We start from the raw sequence: 23,235 nt of genomic DNA, 5'->3' as shown, positions 1-23,235 counted from the left end.
TTCTAGAGCAAAAGCAGCCATAGACAGCATGTAAACAAATAGTGTGGCTGTGTTCCAATAAAACTTTATTTATAAAAGAGGGAGTTAGCCAGATTTAGCCTTCAGGTCATAAGTTCCTGACTCTGGGTTTAGAGGGACATGTGGTCATAAGATGATCTAGAGCTTTTTGTTTCTCTCAGCTGATTTTAGATCTTCAGTTCAGCCTATATGAGTATGAATTCAGCTCGAGGGTTCAGAATCTCGAAGCTGGGCCCACTCTAGAAAGTCTGCAATGTAACTTTCTCTACACAGCTGCCATGAAAAGGCATACAGGGCGGTGAAGCCCATTTACCGGTATCATGATACCATTTTCCTTTCACAAGCCTCAACCCTGGCTCACAAGGTGGGACTAAGAATCTCACTCAAAGTCTTGAGGTCCCTCTACCCATCAGCACAGGAGATGAACAAAATAGCAGAAATACCTTCCAAAGCTCCAATCCACCTTTAAAAGTTGGATGCCAGCATGATTATCTGATATAGAAATAGATCATAAAACAAAGACTGAATTCATTTAGAAAATAGGCCCTGAGTGCCTACTACTTGTCAGGCTCTGTGCTAGTACTAGAGATGCAAGGGTTACTGGGCTGACAGGGTCCCTGCAGGTATGGTGGTTCTGTCCCGTTAAGGGAGGGGACCAATACAGGACAGAAGGTAGGGAGGGGATGGAGGGAGGAGGGGTTGAGCTGAGTTTCCTCTTATAAAGCGGGACTCCGGTCAGCAGCTGTGTAGTAGCATAAAGGAACAGCCTCATCCATTGAAACATGTATTCATTCCACAAAACACGGATGCCTGGTCTCTGTGAAGCCATGAAGAGAGAATGGCAAGCAAGACAGAGTTCCTCCAAGAAGCTCACAGTCCAGTAAGGAGAAAAGCGAAGGAACACGCGATGACGAGTTGAATTCCTGAGTACTCTGGCACAGCATGAAATTCACAGAAAAGGAAATGAAAATGGCCAATACTGTGAGACAAGGCCCAATCTCACAATTCATCAAAAATATGCAAATTAACACCATACTTTTTTCCAACTATCAAATTGGCAAAAAATATCAGCCACTGTTGGTGTGAGGAAAGAGAACTCGATCACACTTTGGATTAGAATTAAGTCCATAAAATCTTTTCTGGTGAACAGTTTGTCAGTGCTTAACCAAATTTTAAATGGGCATTTCATTTGAATCAGCAGTTTATGAGATGGGTCTTAACTGTGGAGAAATACTTGCACATATGCACAAAAAGGCAGGTGTGAAGGCTTTTAATTACTAAACAGTAATTATGAAACAGGAAAAACCTGTGACCAGCAGTAGGCGATGGCTTTTATGATAGCATATTCATGCTAAGAGGTATTATCCAGTCACGAAAAAGAATGAAGTGGATCTATATGGGCCAACATAAAACTTTTGTAATAGATGTAAGCGAAAAACTACTACACCATATTTGTGTGTATGTAATTTGCTAATCTGGTCAAATATACTTCAAATTGTGTGGTTAGGGGACAAGTGAGGGATGGATGGGAGGGTAAATGGGTGCATTTTCCATTTCACTCCAGAGAAATTTTAAAATGTTGTTGTATTTGGAAAAGGCTGCTCAAATAATACGTGTTATATGATGGGTGAATAGTAAAAGGATATTCACTGTGTAAGTTCACCATTAATTCTAGATGGGGCTGCAATTCGGTTATCTACAGAATAACCAAATCTATACTCCTGGAGTTCCTTGCTTACTTTGAACACTATACTTCTTTAAAGTGGAAAAAAGTCATTCCTTTCTGCCTGATATTTTCCCGGAATATGGAAAGTCATATTCCTAGTATTCGTATCTGAAAATCAACATAATCCAAAGGTCTTCTCTTAGCAATGTTTGCAGTAAGATTTCAGCATCTTAGCATTTAAGTGTTTTCAGATTACATCTATTTAAACGTCTGTGATTCATTATCGTAAATATCACAGTTGTGTGGGACCATATGCTTCAGCTTGCAGCATATATACGTAAAGAAAAATCACGAGCAATAAATCTCGGGAACCTTAGACTTGCCATGGGTATGTGAAAAAGAATGTTTCCAGACACGTGGGGCCTTCTATAATCACAGTAATATACTTGAGATCCCCTGTAAGAATCCTTCAATTGCAAAAGTTGCCACTTATGATGGAAAGCCGTGATTTACATTTGGCTCATGCGCGTCCCATAATTCAGGTGGGATGGAAAGCAGCACAAAAACCTTCACCTACACTGACTTTCACTTCTTAAGGAGATGAATGTGGGCTATTGTTGTCAAGTGAAAAAAATCACAGGAAAGTGGGATACCTTTAACAAGTGATGAGATACTCTTGGCAAGCATCCCCCTCCATTCCCATGAGGCTAAAGCTAGGGATGATGCCATATGGCATAAGGGATGCAATAAAAATCTCTTGGCAACTGGAGGATGAATAGGCATGACCCACAGGGCTGATCATTTTCTTGCTTACATCAGAAACCCGAATATGCATACAAGAATTAATTGTGCTTCATGTATTGTAAGCCAGATCATTTTATTTTAATTTCCTGATAAGGTCTTGTCAACTAGACAGAACCAATTTGTAATCACAGCTGGTGAGCACCTTACCCACTGCAGTTAGGGAGGAGGTGGATGAATCAATTGGTTACAACCAAAAAGAGTCCACTAATAGTTCCGATTGCCAACTTTTACCAGGGGTAGCCCTAAGATGGAGTTGGAGATGAAGCTATAGGAGCCCTTTGCTCCCGGGTCACCAAAGGATAGGTCAGGAGATGATTGTGGAGAGGTAGAAATTGGTGCTGTGTACTGGGTTGCAGTTTGATTGGCATCCCTGCTGGTTATTAACAAGCCACCAACCTTGTCAACATCTCGGGCATGCCTTTTAGGAAGGATGTTCACTCTTGCCTCAGACAGTGTACTTGAGCCCTCAAACACTAATCTGCAGGTAGCACAAGGACATCGCTGCATGACAACATCCTAGGTTTCCTTAGGGAATGAAAGGTGGGATGTTTAAAATGCCTCAGGATTTTTTATACGAAGATGTCCATCCACACACTTTTACAGATCACCTATGAGTTTTATTAAAATCAAACCATTCTGAAAATCATGGATCAAACTTCCATGCTGTTTTTCCCCTCCCCCGTGATGTTCTGTTTGCTAAAATCTGGAGATTTGTGATGATTTTGTAGCAGAATAGCAAGGCTTTGGTCTGCAGAAAGTCCAAATCTCTAAAGTTCTTCAATAAAAGTTATAGGTAGATCTATAGTAACAAATTCCATACGTGTTTTCTTTCATCCTTTAAAAAAACATACTAATAAAAACTCTTGAATACTTTTAGATATTTTGGGGCTGCATAAAGCTCTGGCTAGGTTCCATTCATATATTTTCCTAAACTTTCTTTAGAGCTTATGTTCCCTGAACTTTGATCTACAGGGTCTTCTGGCTTCTGCTCTATGGGTTTTCCTGCTAATTGATTTAATCATTTACTTCAAGATTCGACTCATCTCTATCTTAGCACCTCTTTCACCTCTAGACACAGACTGTTTAACTCTCTGTTAATCCACGTGCTCCTAAGCTGCAGAATGACTTCTAACATTTACGTTGGATTTCACCATCCTGGAGTAACCCTACTTCTTTCCCCAGGACTTGGGACAGGACATTAAAGCAGATGTACAAAGCAAAGTTCCAGCTTTGCTACTTAAAGATGTGTGGCCTTAAGGAATTTTCGTAAACTCTCTGAGCCTCAGTAGACAAAAGACAGATAACTCTGCTTACCTGCCTTTATGTGGGCACTTATCCCTTACTGCCTCCTGTCTTTCATCCTGTAAGTAAACCAATGATACTTTTAATAGGTTAGTGGATGAATATGTTGACATTTAGAATCATAGAATTTCCCAACTATAAGAGACACCATCCGATGCTAGAGTCTCTTCTACAACAGAATTTAGCAGTCACTTAAGTTCTACTTGAAATTACCCAATGACCAGCAAGTTGTTTCACTCAGAAATAACTAGACCTTCTGAATGGTACCCTGAATTTCTTCAGGCTTTTGTCATATTTGGACAGTAATGAGATCGTGCAAATATTAGTATTTGCACTGCACCAGCTTCTAGCCCCAACCTGTACAATTGTCGGACCCCAACCCACCTTCCTCCCTTGGCTTTTATTCTGGTTAATTCTGGAAGTCCCCAAGGCATCCCCTACACAAACTAACAAGTCATTCTTCCATGACCTCTCTTTATTGATTAACCTTTCTGGAAAGCTCTTGGAGGAAGTGCCTCCCACTGCTCTCTATGAGAAGGCTGCTTCTCAAAGTCCATCTCTAGGATCCCCAAAGCAATGAACCCCTCAAGATGTCAAAAGACCCCAAGGCTGCTTTAGTCTTCATTGCACCAGAGCAAAGGCAAACTGTAGTCCATTCAGAAATGGGGCCAAGCTGCCATTCACAATAGTTTATTAGGAACCAGAGTAATAGTGCTTGAGATTACCTTAATCACCTTTGCTTTCTGGATCTTTGAGCTTGTGTGTATAGTTTATTCTCTCCCTGAACTACAGACCCATGGGGCTGGAGTAGGAAGCCAATATTGTGTTCTCCTCTTCACTTTCACTGTGTTTCTACATCTTTCTAGGTGCTCATATAGAAGCTGTCCTTCTTATAGGTCCTTTCTTCCATATGTAACTCTGCTCATGCAATAGAGAGGTACTGAGCATCACACACAGTCAGGATCTGAATCTCAGGATAGGCTCAGCCAGTTCACTTTGTCACATGTCTCCGGACAGCTCCAACAGCAGACCAAATATCTTAAAAGTTATCATGGAACAGATTTCTTTTTTCATTAACTTAATCTACAGACACTTGGAGAGGAAGGCGTGTGCACACATAATTATTAGATAAATCAAAAACTATGGACTTTGTAAGAGATATGGGCTAGTAATATGAAAACACTGAGAAGGAATCTATAAATCTGAGACTTGGTGATTCTCAGAGTTGCTGAATCAGTGATTTCTGTTTTGCTGATCAGGTGACTTTCAAATCGGCTTACTCAAATCTTCACATGAGTTTGGGCCATCATTCTCGGTTTTGTTTGGAAGTTTAAAATTTGCTTAGCTGCCAAATTGCAGTTCTGCTATTTATTCATTCAACAAACAGGACTGAGTATGTACTGTGTCAGGCGCTGTGCCATATAAAGTAATTCCAATCTGAAATACAAATTCATAGTGATTATAACCACCATGGGATAGAAGATGCATAGCATTTTTTCAGAAAACAACTTGCCAGGTTTTAAAAAACCAGTAGCAAGAGGAAATTGTAAGATCCTGGCAGAAAAGACTAGATCCAGAGCTAGCAGCTCAGTTTTTAATGGTAGGCAGAGAAAATCCCCTGAAAGCAAGCAAGGGCTCTCTTTCCAAGAGGAACCCCTTAAGGGTTTACATGGCAAAAATAGTTTTCTGCTGAAGATCACTTGATGGAATCATTCATTATGATGTCTTTGGCTGACATGATAGAATTGAAACTCTATTTTATCAAACTTGGGATTGACACATGAGATGGTATTAAGGCCATTTTATGTACATTCTGTACCTATCAAATCTACAAAGCCTTTGGGGGTGAAATTCACTTCTGGGATAACCAGTCACGATTAGGAACATGCCCAGAACTTTACAGAAGCTCTGTGGATGTCAGTGCTGACTCCAGGCCAAACGTGGGACACAGGATATGGTTCCATGCATTCAGGAATCGGGAGGGTGGATGGAATCGAGGCTGGAGGATGTATCATACAGGGATCTGGCCCATTGTGGGTGGGATTGAACATCTGCTAGTGGAACCTCGATTGACTAGAAGGCTTGAGTAATGAGGGTGTTCTGAGAAACCAAAGGAGATGTTTTGTTTCTCTCACTTGGGCAAATCCAAAAAGCCTCTGGACTAAAGTCCTCTGAGTTCTTTCAGAGGAAGTTGAGCCCCAGTAGGATATTGAGGACGTGAAAAGCAATTAAGTGATGGTCTGTATCCTGGGGAGAGTCCATCTGATGTTTCTGAACTAAGTGCTATTTCAGTTATTAGAAAGGCATGGCTTTCCATGCCCCAGTGAAGACTGCAGATCAACCAATATGCAGGCGCTTCCTGCTAAATGGAGCAATTGAATTGTTTTACTAACTCGGCTCTGAGTGCTGGGATATATGGTACAGTCTTAGGAGAGGGCAGATGATTTACGTTCTGTTATTGTTAACCCACATACGACTGAAACAAAGCCACTCTTCTCTGTGCAAGTATAGATTGCTAGAAGTAGATCTGAGCACATCTGACTGTGGGAGGAATACAACTCTCAGGCTGACTGGCTCAGAGCCCACACTACGACTGATCCTCCCTCAAGTGTCCAAGTGGAGTCTGGCCACCAACTTCTGAGTAGACCAGTTTGCAAGTCTCTACAAATGGATATAATGTATTTAGGACCATTTGCCCTTATAAGATGTGAGTGCATGGATCACAGACTAACTCCCAAAACATTTACAAGAATAGCACAAATTCCATATTTAGTTCATACCTATATCTACATGAGCAGGGCTGCTCTATATTTTGCAGATAAATTTAAATCCATCTGCATTTTTATATTTCGTGGGATCGTAATATGGCTTAATTTGCTTCCTCGCACATTTCTAGATGGTAAGAAATCTATGCCTTTCCCATTTCCATCCCAAAGAACCACATTCAAAAGAAAGAAATAGAAAAGCATAAAATCAAGGTCAGGAAGATTAAGCCTCTAATTCACGAGCCAAACTTCCCATTTCAATTGTGGTTTTGTCTCCCAGCTAAAGTTTGTCTTTTTGTGACATTTGCATTAAGCCCAGAGGACATTTTGAGTGGAAACACGCTGAAAGCATAATTGAAACGCTGAGTGGTGCCATTCATCTAATTTGCATTTTTCCCCCAGGTGGGGAGTGTTCACCTCCCCCCTTTCTTCTCCTGGGGTGTTCAAAGATTATCTCAAAGAATGATGTTGTGCAATTGATTCCAATATATCCCCATGTATAGTATATTATATGTATAATTTTTTTCCAGAAGCTATGTTAAACACCATAGTGACAAACTGTGTAAGGAAGTCCTTGGCAGGTTCAGAATAGTACAGATAGTTCCTTGCAACCCCCCCCCCATAGAGGTTTTCAGTATTTGTTCACAAGTTTAATTGTTTATTAGTATTTTTCCTTTCACTTCTCCTCATAGTGTTATTCTGAGCTGCTTAGGAGATTGTCTCTATAGAAACAAATATTTTTAAAATAGATAGAAACTATTCAGTTTCCTCCTTAATACGTTCTTTGAACTCTGCATCATGAAACATGCACTGGCTTCATCTCTATTTAAAAGTTTGAGAATCGCTGACATGGTGGTCGTGTCAACGAAGTTCATAATACGAAACAATGATTCAGAGCTGACACTATCAATTAGTTGCCCCTTTAACAGGAAATGTGAGGGGAGATTACCATCAGTGGGGAAGTGGAGTCTGTTTCCTCCAGTAGGAAGAAGAAACAATGTGCTGACCTATTTCTCTTTTGATTAAGTATTCTTCATATGTTTCAGATCTGTTATTTAGATACTGTCAAAATCACAATCATTGATATGGTCTAGATTCGTGCTTTTTCTAAGGTTTGTGTCTTTCTCGAGACCTCATTATTTATGTTACATGTATTTTTTCAAATAGCAGAAGCCTTATTAGATTATATCAGATAATTGTATCTAATTGTATCACAGCCCTCCTAGATTATAAGCCTGAGTAGGATGAAGCCAGGCATGAGTTTGTTTAAATGAAGAATGAGCAAGAAAGGAATGTAGCCCAAGCCAGCATTTCTGGAGAGTCGGACACACATCATTGTTTGCATGGTTTTAGTGCATACATGGATAAACGTATGTTTTTACTGCTTAAGTTTATTTTAACATTATTCGAAAAGAATACATTTGGCACATTCATCATGTATTATAGAGGTTATCTTCAGATAATTTTATAAGTTAAAAAGTGAGTCAATTAAAAGAAAAATATTAAGTGAATAATAGGTCAGGTTTGAGAGTCTGGCTAGGCTGTGAATCTGGGGCTGGATGACCGAAGGCAGGAACACATTCTTAGGCAGATTGGCCTAGACTAATGGCCTTAACCTCATTCGATCTCACTAAGTCTCAGATTCCAGAGAGGAAAAACTTACCTCAAATTGATAATTTATTGCAATCCTGAATGTCAAATTCTCAGCACACCATCCTTCTTTTAGGAAAAAGAATACCTTAGATTTTTAGGAAGTTATCTTTATAGACAATCCATTTGGAGAATACTGAACACAACTTTGTGGAGTCTGCTATGGGCAGAACACGTAATTTCACTCCTTTGATGTCATTTTTTCCTGCATGACCGTTCATGTGAGAGTGGTAAGGCTTTGCCAAGAAGAGTGGGAGGATCCAAAGATGGGCAAGTTTGCTTCAGAATTATCTGCCTCACTCCTTCAGCCTCAGCAGAAATGTAGTAACCATCTCCATGGTAACCACACAGACCAGAGCATGGGCACCTGACTAGCAGGAAGTGGAAGGACCCAGGAGGCAGGCAGAAAACCAGCTAGAAGAAGGAAGCTGTGTAGAAAAGAAAAGGGAAGCTTCCTTAATGCCCAGAACTACAGAAATAATGAGGATAATAATTCTTATTCATGGAGCCCCTGGGTCTGTCCAAAGTGCTTTATGCATGTAGGCGCATATTATATTGTTTAATGCTCACCATAAAATTATAGTACCTATAAGGGAGGTACTGTTATCTGTTCCAGTTTACCTTAGGTTAAAGGGACAGATGGTTTGCCAAAGGGCTGCTACACAGGATTAGAAAAGGGCTTAGAAACCTACCATTACAACTGCCCTTTCTTAGGGCACAGGAATAGCAGTTCCTGGAACACTAGGTCCCAGCCTCCTCGCTCTGCCAGGAATCACTGGGAAATGTGGAAACCTGGCATCTTGACAAGCATTCCTTGTCTGAGCTCCTGGTTCTCAGCCCTGGCTGCATTAGATTCATCTGGGAAATCTTAAAAAAGAGATGCCAGTGCCTGGACCCAGCCTAGCTATAGCAGCATCTCAGTTAGGGGTTGGGGCAGGTATTGCTAGATTTTCAAATATTCTCCAAGTGATTCTCATAGCCTTGAAAAAGAACCACACCTGCACCTAAATTGGTAAAAGATGTCTAAAATAAACGACCCAATTATGCAACCCTTAGTTACTTGATGCAGCAAGTTGGGAAGAGATCTAGAATACGTTAAGGGCCTACGATGCGCCAGGTCCTGAAAGGAGGTCTGGTCTCTCAGTATGCTCTCACTTGGAACCCCTGACAACCCCCGAGGGACCAGTGAGAGGCCTGAAGGGTGGGGATGGGGCAAGTGCCCTCTTCCCTCTCATTTGTCCACATGTGGGACATGGATGTGCTGGGAGCTTGAACTGCAAAGATAGACCGATCAGACTGGGGACAGGTGTCTGCCTCTTCTGGATGTGTGGTCTTGAGCATGTTAGTTTCTCCAAGGCTCAGTCTGTTCTCCTATAAGATGGAAATGATGCTTATAAATTGAGCATTCTCAGTGGGGCTATATGTCACCAAAGGGGTGACATGGGCTCTTGGGGCAGAGGAAAAAAAATTGTATTCCATGTGTGTGTAGAGTACACATATGCATGCAGCAAATAAACAGATGTACAGTATCCCTGGGACACTGACATTTCATGAGAGTGGTGGCAATTAGGCAAAGATAACTAAAAACTCTCCTGGGTAGGGGGAAATAATTTAAAAAAAAGTTGGGAACTGTTGCTGTAGATTAGAATTGCTGTGAGATTAAAAGGGGAAGCTGGATGCACAGTCCTTGGCACAGAGTCTGGCACTGAAATGCTGCTCAGTAAATGGTAGAAGTTGTTACTGTTATTTGTCAAAACTTCGTTCGGCATGTACACACTGATCCCAGCTATGCATAGGGGCTATGTGAAGCTTTACTGGGATTATGAAGAAGGCACCTATGACTTTACCAATGAGCTGAGTCAAAGCTAAGCCCAGGAGGCGAAGAGCTTTCATGAATGGATGTATATAGAGCCTGGGGAACTAAGGGGAGACATGGTTGAGTCCCGTATTTCCTCCTACCTGTCCTCACTGCGGGGCTCAACCAAAACAGAAGTGACTAGGGGCCTTGCCTGCAGTATCTCCTTCTTCCAGTGTGGAAGAGGTACCCCCAGTCCACCACTTACTAGAGCATCATTTTGCCAATAGAGATTAATTGGGTTAAGTGGAATTGTTATTGGTGGCCTCCTGTATGGAAGAGCTTTCTGGTTGTTGCTGGAGATGTAATAAAAGAGTAAGGTCCAATTTCTGCTCTTGGTTCTGATGGGGAAAACAGATACATAAAGTAGACATGTGGATATGATATGACATTGAAGGCTCTATGTGCAGGAAACACTTGAGAACACAAAGAGGATATTTAGAGAAGTGGCCCAAGCTGGCTCTCGAAGAATATTGAGTTAAGAGGGTGAAGAAACTGGGAAGTATCTTCGCCACAAGAGGGAGCAGTACGATTGATCGATGGGGTGGGAGAGTGTAGTGGCTGTAGGAAGGTGCGGGAGCGGGTAATATGTGAGGCACAGAGTGAAGATGGAGGCCAGTGGGGAGGCCAATGGACAGCTTGAACTTGGAGGACCCTGAGTGTTAAGCATTATTTTGCCATGGGGAGCCATAGTTGTGTGAGACTCAGGAGGAGGAAAGTCAGTTCTGTAGTTGTGATGGAAGGGTACAAATTTCCTTCAAGAAATAGTTCTTATGTGGCCTTCCAGACCCCCATTTCCTGGACCCAGCTAATCTCCACTCATTTCCTTGGTTTCTCCCATCCCTTTCTGGGCCCATCTTGCTGACTTATTTGCAGTTTCCTGAATACCACAGGGCATTTGCTTGTATTACAGTTCCATCAGCCTATAACAAGTATCCTATGAATGTCTCTCTCCTCCATTAGATTTCAGGCCAGAGACTATGTTCAGTGTTATAACCCCAACATCTAGCATTACATAGGTTCAGTAAATATTTGGGAGGGAAGCAAGGAAAGGGAAAAGGAAGGAAGGAAAGAAGAACTTAGCTGTGAAACTAGAACTGCCACAGAGTCTTTCTTTTCTGGGAAGAGAATTCTTAAGGTGGTAATAACTATATTAGTCTTCATATGCCTTCCCTCACCTCCATCCATCCCCAGCTGAGACTGTCTTCCTTGATTCTGCCCAGGTACCAGGGCCAGAACCAGCATCCTGGCAAAACAGGCAACAAGCTCCCAGTGGGCCCTGTCCTCTGAGCCATGTGTTTTCAGTGGATGAATGCTAATTGATGGTGACAGTGAAGGCATCCTCCATATCTCTCTTTCTTAGTTCACTTCCCAAACCTGAACCCAGCCATGCCCAGTCACTCCTCGCTACCAAGATGCTCAGAGGAAGCCAAAACCGTAGTCATTATAGAGAAGCCAGGACTGGGCAGCCAGGAAGGGTGCTGGAGTCCTGACACAGAGGGACCCTGAGGGGCACCAGCACAATGCAGAATGCTTCTGGGCTGGGTGAAGACTTGGGAGCAGGACTGAGCTGGGGACTCATGTCCTTATATTCAGGTTCTGATGGGATTTCAGGAGGGAGTATTCCATTCAGGCCTTTGTCTTCACTGAGAGCAAATAGTGGTGAAAGGCAGACCGACCAGGGTTCAAGTCTTGGTTTTATGATTCACAAACTGTGTTGGGCACCTCCTTCTCCCTCTCAGAGCCTCAGTTACTTCATAGACTGCAGAGCGAGGGGATCAAAATTGTTGTAAAGATTAAATAAGATCATGTATGTAAAATGCTTAGCTCTGAGCCTCATGTGTAGAAAGTGTTCAATTCACATTAGCCATTGTAATTAACAGCTAATATGGTCTCATCACCATAAGAATTATCTTCCCAGAATAGAAAGACCAGCTTAATTCACCAGACAGTTATATGGCTCTAACTGTGTACTTGGACTCAGGTAGATGTTGTCACTAAAAGACACACAAGAAGGTTCCTAGTAGTAGTATTTTAAGAATCCCGAACTAGAAATAGCCCATATGCCCATCAACAATAGAACAGATGAATGCACTCAGTGTAGACACCGGATGGAGCGCTGCATAGCCAGTAGGATAAACTGTTACACTTGCAGCCACTTGGATGGATCTCAGGGACACAGTGTTGTGTGAAAGAAGCCAGACGCACAAGAGCATCGGCGGTGTGATTCCATTTGCATCAGGACAGTGTAGCCTCTGAGGAGGGAGGATAGGGATTTGACTCAGGAGTGAGAGGAGGAGGGGGACTGACAATATTTGGTGTCTAGGGTTAGGCGCTGGGTACATGGATGGCTACTTGGTGAAAATTCATCGAGTTGAATGTGCATTCTGATCTGTGCACTTTTCTGCGTCTATGCTATGCTTCAATGAAAGGTTTAGTAAACAGCAAATAAGCCTGTTCAGCTGAGAGCTATGAAAACAAAAGTGGGGGTGGGGAAGAAAGTAAGTAATCCAATTCTGTGCTTCCCTATAGGATCCCCAGAGTTTACAGAGGAAGGCAGACGGGCAGACACAGGCACAGACAACAAGTGGTGGTGCCTGTAGTGACAGAATCGGGCACCGGGGACAGACGCACTGCAGAGGGGAGGGTGATGGATCAGCTATCACTAGCTGCCACTCACAGTAACAGCCCCGAGCTCCAAGCAGTTCCTCCAGGATGGCCGCTTCCGGCACATGACTTAGCCGTGCAGTTGTGGGAATTGCACTTGCGTCTATCCAGCCACTGCCCTAATCCGGGCCAGGCATCACTGATGCGATGCCAAACTAACAGTTCTCTTGGCCTGTCTTCTTGGCTTCCTCTAAACCACTCTCTAGAACCCAGAGCTGCTAAATTAGAATCTTTGGATTGGGTACCTAGCACTTTTAAAAAATCTCCCACGTGATTCTGCGGCATCCCAGCCCTTGGGAAGCACTGCACTACACTGGAACCAGAGCCCATACCTGACCTAGACCTTCTCCACGCTAAAGATAGTCCAAGGCTACAGGGCTGCACCTCCCCTTAGTGGCGTTTCCCACTTCATCTCCAGACGACATGTTCAGCTTCATTTCCAGCCTCTTCTGCCTCTCCTTCATCCCTGCTCCACTGCAAAGGAGCCTCTGGTCTGAGTGAATGTTAGTTCTCTTTCTCCGAGTCTTTTTTTTTTATTTCAGCACCCCTCCCATCACACATGCCTTTGAGTAACCTAGAATGCCTCCACTCTCTTACAGACCTTCTAATTTCCAGCTCATCTTCAAGACCCCACTGGAATGTTGAAGCTGTCCCTCAAGGCTCCTGAGCTCTCTGGTTCCACCATAGCACCTCACACACAGGGGAAGAGATCACGTCCCTAAATGTCACTCTGCTGTATCTGTCTGTACGCTTCACCCATTACACCCAAGGGCAGAGAAGACATTCTGTTTGTGCATCATCAGTGCTCAGCAGCTGCCTGGGACATGAGGGTGATTTAGGACAAGTCTTGACTGAGGGAAGTCCTTCAGCACAGACAAAGCCACGGGGCTGCGAGAGGGCACTGGGGGATAGGGGCAGCATTCATGGACCTGGGCTGCAGAGTGGTAATCCACAGCTAAATGCCGGAGGTATCTCCAGGACTAAGCTGCCCAACGTGCTCACATTCTGTTTTGTTCGTTTGTTTTGTTTTCACCAGTGATCTTCAGTGACTGTAAGGGAAATGACAAACTGCACTACGAGGTCTCAAGCCCATACTTCAAGGTGAACAACGATGGCAGCCTAGTTGCCCTGAGAAACATAACTGCGGTGGGCAAGACTCTGTTCGTCCATGCACGGACTCCCCATGCGGAAGACATGGCAGAACTCGTGATCGTCGGGGGGAAAGACATCCAGGGCTCCTTGCAGGTAACATAGCTGCTTGGAATGAGTTGGGTCCAAGGAGGAATGCTGGGGTTTGTGTCTCACATGGAAAATGAGTCTTTGGTTTATTATTGGCCAAGATTCTTTTGTTGTAAATGATGGAAACCTAACTCAAAAAGCAGTGTGGCAGGGAGATTTGTTGGGCCATGTGACAGATATTTCAGGGCTAGCTCTGCCTTCCAGCGTGACTGTGAACCAGTGCCCAGATGATGACATCAGCTTTGATCTTTACCCATCTGTGGTTCCATGTTCCTTCTCTTGGCTTCACTCTTAGACAGTCACAACCCTCCCCGCTTCCCTGTGTGGGCATCTCAGCAGCTCCACTTCATTCTCCTAGTCTGAAGTCATCTGAGAGAGCATCTCTTCATGATGCTGCCAACTGAAGCTTGAAATCAAATCTCACTGGCTCTCCTTAGATCATGCGCCCATCCCTGCACCAGTTACTGTGTCCATTGGGTCCTGATGCTATGGTTGGCTAAGTCTGGGTCACATGCCTTCTCCTGAAGCCGGGTGGACTCAGCCCCACCTAAGACATGTGGACTGAGAATGAAAAGGGGTAGTTACTCAAAATAAATTAGGGTGCTGTCATCTAAGGAAGAGAAATGGGTGCTGGGCAGGCAAGAACCTCAGTCACCCCCTAGGGTTGTAGACAAGGCAGCCATGGCATGTGGTGCTGCGCCTTTGCCATGACCGGTGCCCGTTCCTTTCCACGTGCACACGTACACAGCTCTCTGCACCAGCACACACGTGACTTTAGCAGTGCCGCAAACTGCCCTTCCGGCGTCCTGATTGGGTCAGCCAGAGGCGTTTTGCTACAATGGGCTTACCTCCTCCTCCTCCTTCACCAGGGGCTCAGAGACTCTGTGGCTTCTCAGTTATAGACAGGGAAGACACGCAGCAAGACCCTGGCAGGTTGAGAACAGTAATAGCGGTGCGTCCGCAGCTCAGTGCGGCTGGCCTTTCCTCCTGCCTGCCGCTGGGCTGCTCTTGCCCAATTTCTCACAGCCTGTGATTCCCCACTGCCTTTTTCCACCTGCCTTCCTCCCTGCAGCCCTGCTTGATCTGTTCATTTTGTTCAGTGGCGGAGTAAACACCAGTTCCACAACTGGGGAGCAGAGATTACAAACGGCAACAGGAGGGTTGCTTTCCTGCCGATGCTGTCATTAACTTCTTATCTACAGATGAGAGGGGCTGCATAGTCTGCAGTGCCAGTTAAGTGGCACGTGTGCTGCCCCCTCCATCACCATGCACATGGCACATAATCACCTCTGGCTTGACCTGGGTGTCTTTCCCTGGGTATCATCTGGAAGCTACTATCCATTGACCATTTAGAGATGTTTCTAAGGCCAGAATATATTTGCCATCCCTGGACTGGACAAACTGCATAATTCCCTTTCCTATCTGTCAGTCTGTGAGTCTAGGGTGGGTAGCAAGCTGAAAATGAATCCACAGTGTGCTACTGATGTTTTCAAAGAAAACAGGACATACCAGTGTGGAAACCCATTGGTGCCACAGAAGTGAGCTTATTTCTTACTTAGCCATGGTCATTTTCACAGCATCTCACTAACTTGTGATATAAACAACTTCTAAATAGCAAAAGCAACAAAACTGCCAAGAAGGTGCAGCACAAAGTGCTTCTTGGAAACAAGTAAATGGTACAGAGATTTGTGTAAGGGGCTTTGCATGTGGGATGGAGTGTGTTTAGGTGAACATTGTTCATTGTTATTGGTGACTCAGCTTTATATCTGGAAAAGACAATGTCATAGTATTTAGCTCCAAGCAGAGCAGAAGGGCTTCTGGGCACTTCTCGGGACAGACTTCACCCTGATGGGCTAGGAGACCTGGGGTCATTACCAGGCGATTCGGCCTTGAAGAGCTGGACTCTTCAGTCTCAGAAAGCTACCCTCGCGGAGGCAAAGCTCCTTGGAGCCCCGGTCATTTCTCATTTGTCGCTGTCAGAACACATCGTCAGCATAACTTGGCTGTGACTGTTTGCTTCTTATAAAGCATGGAGGAAGCCGCTGGGCCGTCAGTCTGCCAGACTCCATCAGAACAGGGCATTCATCTCCCGCCTCCAGTAATCTTATGAGGTTTGAAATTAGGCCTTGTGATGTGTCCATAATAAAAAAGTCAAAAAAAAAAAAAAAAAAAAAAAAAAGAAAGAAAAGGAAAAGAAAAATGACAAAGAAAAGAATAGGAAAACAAAACAGCCAGAGAATCCCTCTAAGGAAAGCACAGTCCTTAATAGATATCCAGTTGGTATTTTTGAGGCCCTTCTGTGTGTGGTGAGGTGGGCCAGCTGCTGGAGAAGGAAAGTAATGAGTGCACGAGTCAGCTCAGCTTCTGGCTGGGGAGAGAAAATGAATGTGTGTACTGATTAAGTACCAGGTAGGGAGGCGATGGTGATGGCTGCTCGGTGCCTTTAGGGAGGAGAGAGGGCAGAGGGGACGGGCTGGTAATGACAGTGTTTGCGTGGCACTCACTGTGTGCCAGGTGCTGCTCTCATGAGCCACAAATGCTGACTTGTCCTATTTCCCACCATCTATGAGGCACATGCTATTGTCCCCATTGCACAGATGGGGAAAACTGAGGCACAAAGAGGTGAGTGAGAACCTGTATTATTTAATGGGATTCTCGTAAGTGTGTGCATCTCAGGATATGCTTTAACATGCATTATTCTAACCCTCACAACCTCCCTGTGAGACTGCTGACCGTATCCCCTTCCTACAGGTGTGAAAATTGGCTGAGATCCCCTAGCTTGGAATTGGCAGAAAACAAGTTGAGATTTTAGCCTCTCTGTCCAAACTCCCATTCTTGTTCCTGCCACTTTGCTCACCAGAAAACTGTGCCACTTGGGTGGCTACCTAGTGGTCCAAAGATGAGGGCATGCATTAGACCAATACAGTAGCAATGGAGGAAAACAACAAATGGAAGGTGTGGTTTGAAGGAAGAAAGAGCCAAGATGCAGCTTCCTTATGATTCCAAATTGTCTAGCCTTGGGAAGATGGAGCTGGATCGGACCAATCAGGGAGGGGATGGGTGGGAATGGTGAACAGTCCAGCCTGGATGTGTTGACTTGGTGGCTCCTGGGGACATCTTGAGAGGGCTGTCCAGGAGACAACAGGGAACATGGGCTGGATCCCAGGGTAAACATCTGGGGGAAGAGTAGCAGAGTGGTAGGTAGGGCTTTAGCTTTGGTGTCAAACTTAAGTGAGTTCAAATTTCTGTTCCACCACTTACGATTATGTGACCTTGGGCAAGTCACTAAACTCCCTGAACCTCAACATCCTCATCTATGAAGCAGGGATAAGAATAGTGCCTGCCTCCCAGAATCATTCCATTGGGCGCAGCACCAGATAGTGTCCTATCTGTGGTATTATTTTGGAATCTCTCAAGAAAGGATGAGAGACCATGGGCTAAGTGACCTCACTAAGGCCAGGGCACAGAAACCAGAGATTAGGGGCAGGAAGAGAAAGTGAAGCCAAAGCCAGAAAGTGAAGGTATTTCCAGAAGGGTCCTGAGGCACCCAGTGCAACCAAAACAAGAGAGATGTCACAGTGGCTGGTTTTACATCACTGTGCTTGGGAAGGAAGGATTCTCTAAGGTAAATGTAACCCCAGTGAAGCCCAGTTCAGCTGCTATAACTGGAGCCCAGCAATTCTTTAACAAAAGCATGTACCTCTCTTATTTTACCTGCTACCTGTGACCCTATTTCATGGGAAAGCCTGTAGCCCAAATCTGTGATGTCTGATTGTTAATGGTTTAATTTTAGACTCTCAAGCTATTGCTACATTTTTAATGAACTGCCCAGACACTAGTACCTGCCTGGGCTGTGTAAGATCATCTTAGATCTGAGTGGTTGGAGGAGCAGTTTAATCCCTTGTCTTTTGACAGTCAGTGAGGAGTTGTTCAGGAGGGGGCCAAGGTTAACCATGGCGTGTTCTAGCCCGTGGAACGTGATGAGGAATCGACTCACAGAGTTATGTCTGGATGGAACCGTGCCTTGTCCCCACCAAAGCGGCTGATGGCGATGAACACAAAGACAGCAGTGTTTGCTCTTATTTACTTATTGAGTGAGTGAGTGAGCGAGTGAGTTATTAATTTATTTTACCTTGAATATATGGGTCCAAAGATTTACATGGAAAAGCTCTGTGCTTCATTCTGTATGCATCTTGGATAGATACCTTCACCTGCTGTGTAAATGGGACTCATCAACCTCATTTACAAATTTGAAGCCTGGAAATTATTTATCTGTTTGTTTGTTTGTTTGTTTATGATTTAAGAATTTGTAGCTTCCATAATTGTAGAATTCTGACATTAATTAAGAACTCGATAAAGTCAGGCTGGGAAGTAAGTACATCATGGAGCTTGTAGGAATTTATTTTCAGTTGCAGTTTGAGGGCTAAAGACTTGACTGGCTTTGGCAGCAGCATCTTGAAACGTGGGAACTCACGCTCTAAGCAACTGTAGGATTTACATACCTGTGACCCAGGCAGTGGGTCTCATGAGCAAAGCAGGAGACACACATGTAAAGGAAGGGAGAGTTGTGGGGGCCCACAGACTAGAGGCCTGAGTCAGGCTTCCCTGCCCACTGCCTGGGGTTATTTCATCAACGCATTTCTGATCACATCAGTCCTCTGCTTCCTCATCAGCCTATCTGGCCCTGGGGATAAATTCTCAAGTCTTTATATATGCCTGAAAAGGTCTTTTACAGTCTAGCCTGGTCTCTACAGCTTTCCTCTAAGTCTGATTGCTCTTCATTTTTAGGTGTCTTGACCTGCTGAAATGTAGCTTCCACCAAGGGCCTTCCCTGGTCCCTGTTCCAAAAGAAGGTCTCACTCCTAGCACCCCTTCTCTTCCTCCCTGGCCTTCTTCTTAATTTGTAATTAAGTGTTTACTTCCTTGTTTAGGTGTTTGAAATCTGGCTCCCTGATGAGACTGTAAGCTCCCTGAAGGCAGGAACATAGTCTGTTTCCTTTCTGTTTTCCTCCTTCTCTCTCTCTTCCTCCCTCCTTCTATTCCTTCCTCCCTCCTTTCTTTCCTTCCTCCCTCCTTTCTTTCCTTCCTCCCCTCTGGTGTGTTCACGGCTCCAGCCTCAGCACCCAACACAGTGTTCGCATATGGTTGGTTTTCAGTAAGTGTCTTTTGAATCAACACAGGAGTGGCCTGAGTCACTGCTTTCAGACCACTCCCTGAACTGAACTCTGCCCCCACCCCTAGTACCAAGCCACGTGTGGTTTCTTGACCTGGCCGAGCTCTCCCTCCCATTCATGCCGGCTGCTCCCCGGTCTGGATCATGGCCTTGGCTGCCACATGTCTAGCACCAATCAACAGGGCTAACTCCTTTGAAATTTCTGGACCTGCTGAGATTTCTCTTCTTCGCGGACACCTCTCTGACCATCCCCTGGCTGATTAAGTGATTTTTCCTCCAAGTTCCTCATGGAGACCTGCCTGACTCCCCCATCACAGCACTGAACTTTGAACTTTGTCTCATTTATCTGTGTTTGTCTTCATCTCACTTCTGAGCTCCTCAACGCAGGGCCCTGGCTTCCATGCAGGGAGGCTGAGAACACTGCCCTGGAGGTGGATGCCTTGGCCCAATTCCCGGTGTCACACTTGCAACCTCTGCTCCTGCTCCCTCAGCTATAAAATGGGCTCATAATAGTATCAAGTCCATAGAGATGTTGTGAGGATTAAATGAGTAAATGTATGCAACGTATTTAAAACAGTGCTGAGCACCAAGTGCGTGCTGTGGAAATGCCAGTTATTCTTCATCATTGTATCGTCAGAGTCAGGCTGTCATAAATGGTCATTGAATGAACCAGGCAAATCCAGACAGCCCAATCCATCCTCCCTTCCCAGCATGACCAAGTTCTGTCACTTAGACAACCTGGGAGAGTTCAAGATGATAAGTGAACTTGAATCTTTAACACTCCCTTTCCTCAGGTGCCCACTTTACAAGAAATGCTGACTAAACTTCCTGGAGAGGATTCTTTATTTCTATGGGTCCACTTAACAAACATGAGAAGACTTAGCAGTATTTAAAAGTTAATTTACACTTCTTAACTGGAAATCAGTGCTTGGTGTTCTCAGTAGAGGGAAACTGGTCTCATAATCAAGTTGCTTAACTTAAATGCAAAAAAAAAAACAAACCCCCCCCCTTTTTTGTCATTTAAAAAATTCCTGAAAAAAAAAAAAAACAGAGAAAGATATGACAGAAACTGAAAAGGCTAAATTTCAGGGTTGTTTACCTTGGTTGATCATCATCATTGTAAACATGTAATTTTAAAGACATAATTTTGGCTCCTAATCCAGTTTCAAGAATCAGGATAGAAATAGTTCCAAAAAACAAACTAAAAGGAGCAATCGGAGGAAGGAGCAACTTGAGAGAAAAGCTTGTTTTTATTTTTAGTGGCTAAAATAAAAATATAAAATATATCATCAGCTGCTCAGAAGCCAATATTAATATTATGGTTAATTATGTATTTTGACCCCTAGGGGGATTACACCTTTTATAACCACTGCTACGCAGAATCTCAAGGTTCCATTTGTTAAGTACCTCTTGGAACGGTGGATCTAGAAGCTCAAACACAGCGGCCGAGTGTCCCTCTGTTACTGTACATGTATGTGCTCTGGGACATTTAGCTGAGTTATGGGTTATTAAGGGGAACCTGGAATGACCCGACATTGGGCTCTAACCACACATTTAATATTTATCAGTCATGTGACACTGGAAAGTCCCCTAACTCCTTTGAATTTCAGTTTTCTCATCTGTACAGTGATAATGACACCCTGGCCTTGTTGAAGTGTCATAACGGGGTACATGAAATTAAAAATATATATCATGCCCAACGCAGTACTGACAGAGGATTCTCTGTCACGGATTGTCTATTTTTCACTGAAGCACCCAGTGAGTTGCTGTCACCTCTGTGTATTTTTTTCCCATCTTTCCTAATCTCACACATTCTAGACAAAAGTATTTTTGTTACTGATAAAAAGTCCAATTTGCATCTTCCTTGAGCCAACCATTTGGATCCTCTGTTTGGGCCATTGTACCATCTAACATCCAAGGCATCCATCACACTGCACCCATGTGACTTGACTTCCTTTGTTTAAAGCATGCCTGAGAATGAGAGCAACCAATTTATGGTAAAAGTAATAGCTTTGCCTCAAGATCTTATCACATCCCCTGGGAAGGGCTTGGAGTCTGTCAATGCCATTGATTTTGCTCTCATGAAATATGTTTTACAGTCATCGCAGTGGAGAATCAATCTGTGCATTTACTGTGGCCATAAAGAAATAAAGAGTTAAAGCTGTAGATACTTAATATGCTCCGATTTAACAAGCACGATAACTTCAAAAACCTGCAAAGTACCACTCTTCATGGCTAACGCCTCCCCAGTTACTATTAAGGAAAATTAGTATCCATTTAACTGTCACCAAAATTGGGTAAAATATACAGCTGGAAAATTATTGTACAGATCGAAGAATTGGGCCTAGAAAGGGTATTAGGCTGTTACATTTTGACACATGACTAAATTGTTATGTTTGATTCTTAGCTCCAGGATACTATTCAAATACAGATAAAAGACATTCTTCAATTCATTAGTTTAAGTAGATAACAGATTGCTTTGTGGATCAGAATGTAAGAAAATTATATATTCTGAAGATTAATTTTAATTGAAATGTTTGGGAAAAATAACTGATCCTATAGAAAATCTAGATAACTAAAAGCAGCTTCTTTTTGTCTTGTGGAAAGTCAAAATTTCATATTGTACAGTAGTATGGTCCAATAAACAAGTAACACGAGCCACATATGTAATTTTAAGTTTCCTTAAAGTTACATTAGAGAAAGAAACAGGTGAAATTTTAATAATATGTATTATTTTAGTATTTTATTATATATTATTTATGTATTTAACATATATTTAACCATATATATATATATACCCCAATGTATACGTTGTATATTTTGTATATATACACATACCTAATATATACATATTAGGTTAAATTTCATACATATAGGTATTTTCTATCTATATAGATGCATCTCTGTATACCTGTATACAGATACTCTTCACATCTATGTAGATTTCTATATATGTATATATATAATATATATGGCTGTCTATATAGATATATAGTATCTGATAATATGAAATGTGTCTGTGTATATATACATACATATATATATATATATAAAATTTTTTAAATTGGAGTACCATCAGTTAGTGTGTCAGTTTCTGGTGTACAGCACAATGTCCCAGTCATGCATTATCCAACATATATAAAACCCAATACATATTATAATCATTTCTCTAAGATATTACGTCAGCAGATAATCCCTAAATGTTACTAATTTTCTCATTCGTTTTATACTAAATCTTTGAAATTCAGTATGTACTTTACACTGACAGCACATCTCAGTGTAGATTGGCTAGATTGTATGTGCTTAATAGCCACAAGTGGCAGTTGGCTACCAGTTAGACGGGCTGCCATTGGAACTGTGCTGGCATATTTGTACATTTTGAAAGAGAAATGGGAAGCATGATTCACTGCATGCCTACCACACATGAGGACACTTCCTTAGAAACTCTCACACATATGTCTGTTTCTCTGATCCTCATAGCCACCCTGTGCCATCGGTGTTTCTGGTTCCTACTTTGCTGATGCAGAAGTAGCCCAGGCTCAGAGAAGCTGAGAAATGTCACCAGTGTCATCATCCATCACCAAGTGGGAACGGGGCCTGGGCATTCTGATTTTATGCAGTTACTGCTATTTTAGTAATACTTTTACGACAGAGCTAGTGCTTTTCTGTTCTATTGTAAAGACTGTGAAATGACATAGGAAAATTAAAACATGGCTAGAAGATAGAAAATGAATGCCGAGCTGAGCAAAAACTCCTAAAGAAATTTCAGGTAGTTTCACAGGTCCTGTGTTGTCACGACACTTTTAAAACCTTTTCTCCTGATTAGAATCTTTAGAGAGAGAACCTCTTGAGAACAGCACAAAGTTTCTAAATATGTGTCCCCTAGGCCCTAAGTTCCTTTATTTCACACCTATCTCATTCATCTTCATAGTTCTAGAGTCTAGGGAAAATGCCTGACATCTATATTTTTTTAATTATGATTTAAAATTTTATTTTCATATGCATTTTATGGATTTGATCCTCACAACAATGTGTTGAAGCAGATGGTGGTGTTCCTGTTTTATGAGTCAGGCAACTGAGACACAAAGAAGTCAAG

General features: G+C 43.0%; 1 protein-coding gene across 2 annotated transcripts in view; it reads left to right on the top strand.

Annotated features, from left to right (window-relative positions):
• CDH13 (cadherin 13) overlaps positions 1-23,235 on the top strand; it is a 1,287,194-nt gene that overhangs the window by 692,246 nt on the left and 571,713 nt on the right. For both annotated transcript variants that reach the window (XM_064488932.1, XM_010980492.3), the window contains one exon: positions 13,764-13,972. In XM_064488932.1, coding sequence (XP_064345002.1) covers positions 13,764-13,972 — 209 coding nt within the window. The remainder of the gene's footprint in view (positions 1-13,763; positions 13,973-23,235) is intronic.

This window comes from Camelus dromedarius, chromosome 9 (assembly GCF_036321535.1).
Source record: "Camelus dromedarius isolate mCamDro1 chromosome 9, mCamDro1.pat, whole genome shotgun sequence".
Lineage (NCBI taxonomy): Eukaryota > Metazoa > Chordata > Mammalia > Artiodactyla > Camelidae > Camelus > Camelus dromedarius.
The sequence above is the reverse complement of the archived record's forward strand: the minus strand, read 5'-3'. Positions and strand labels throughout refer to the sequence as shown.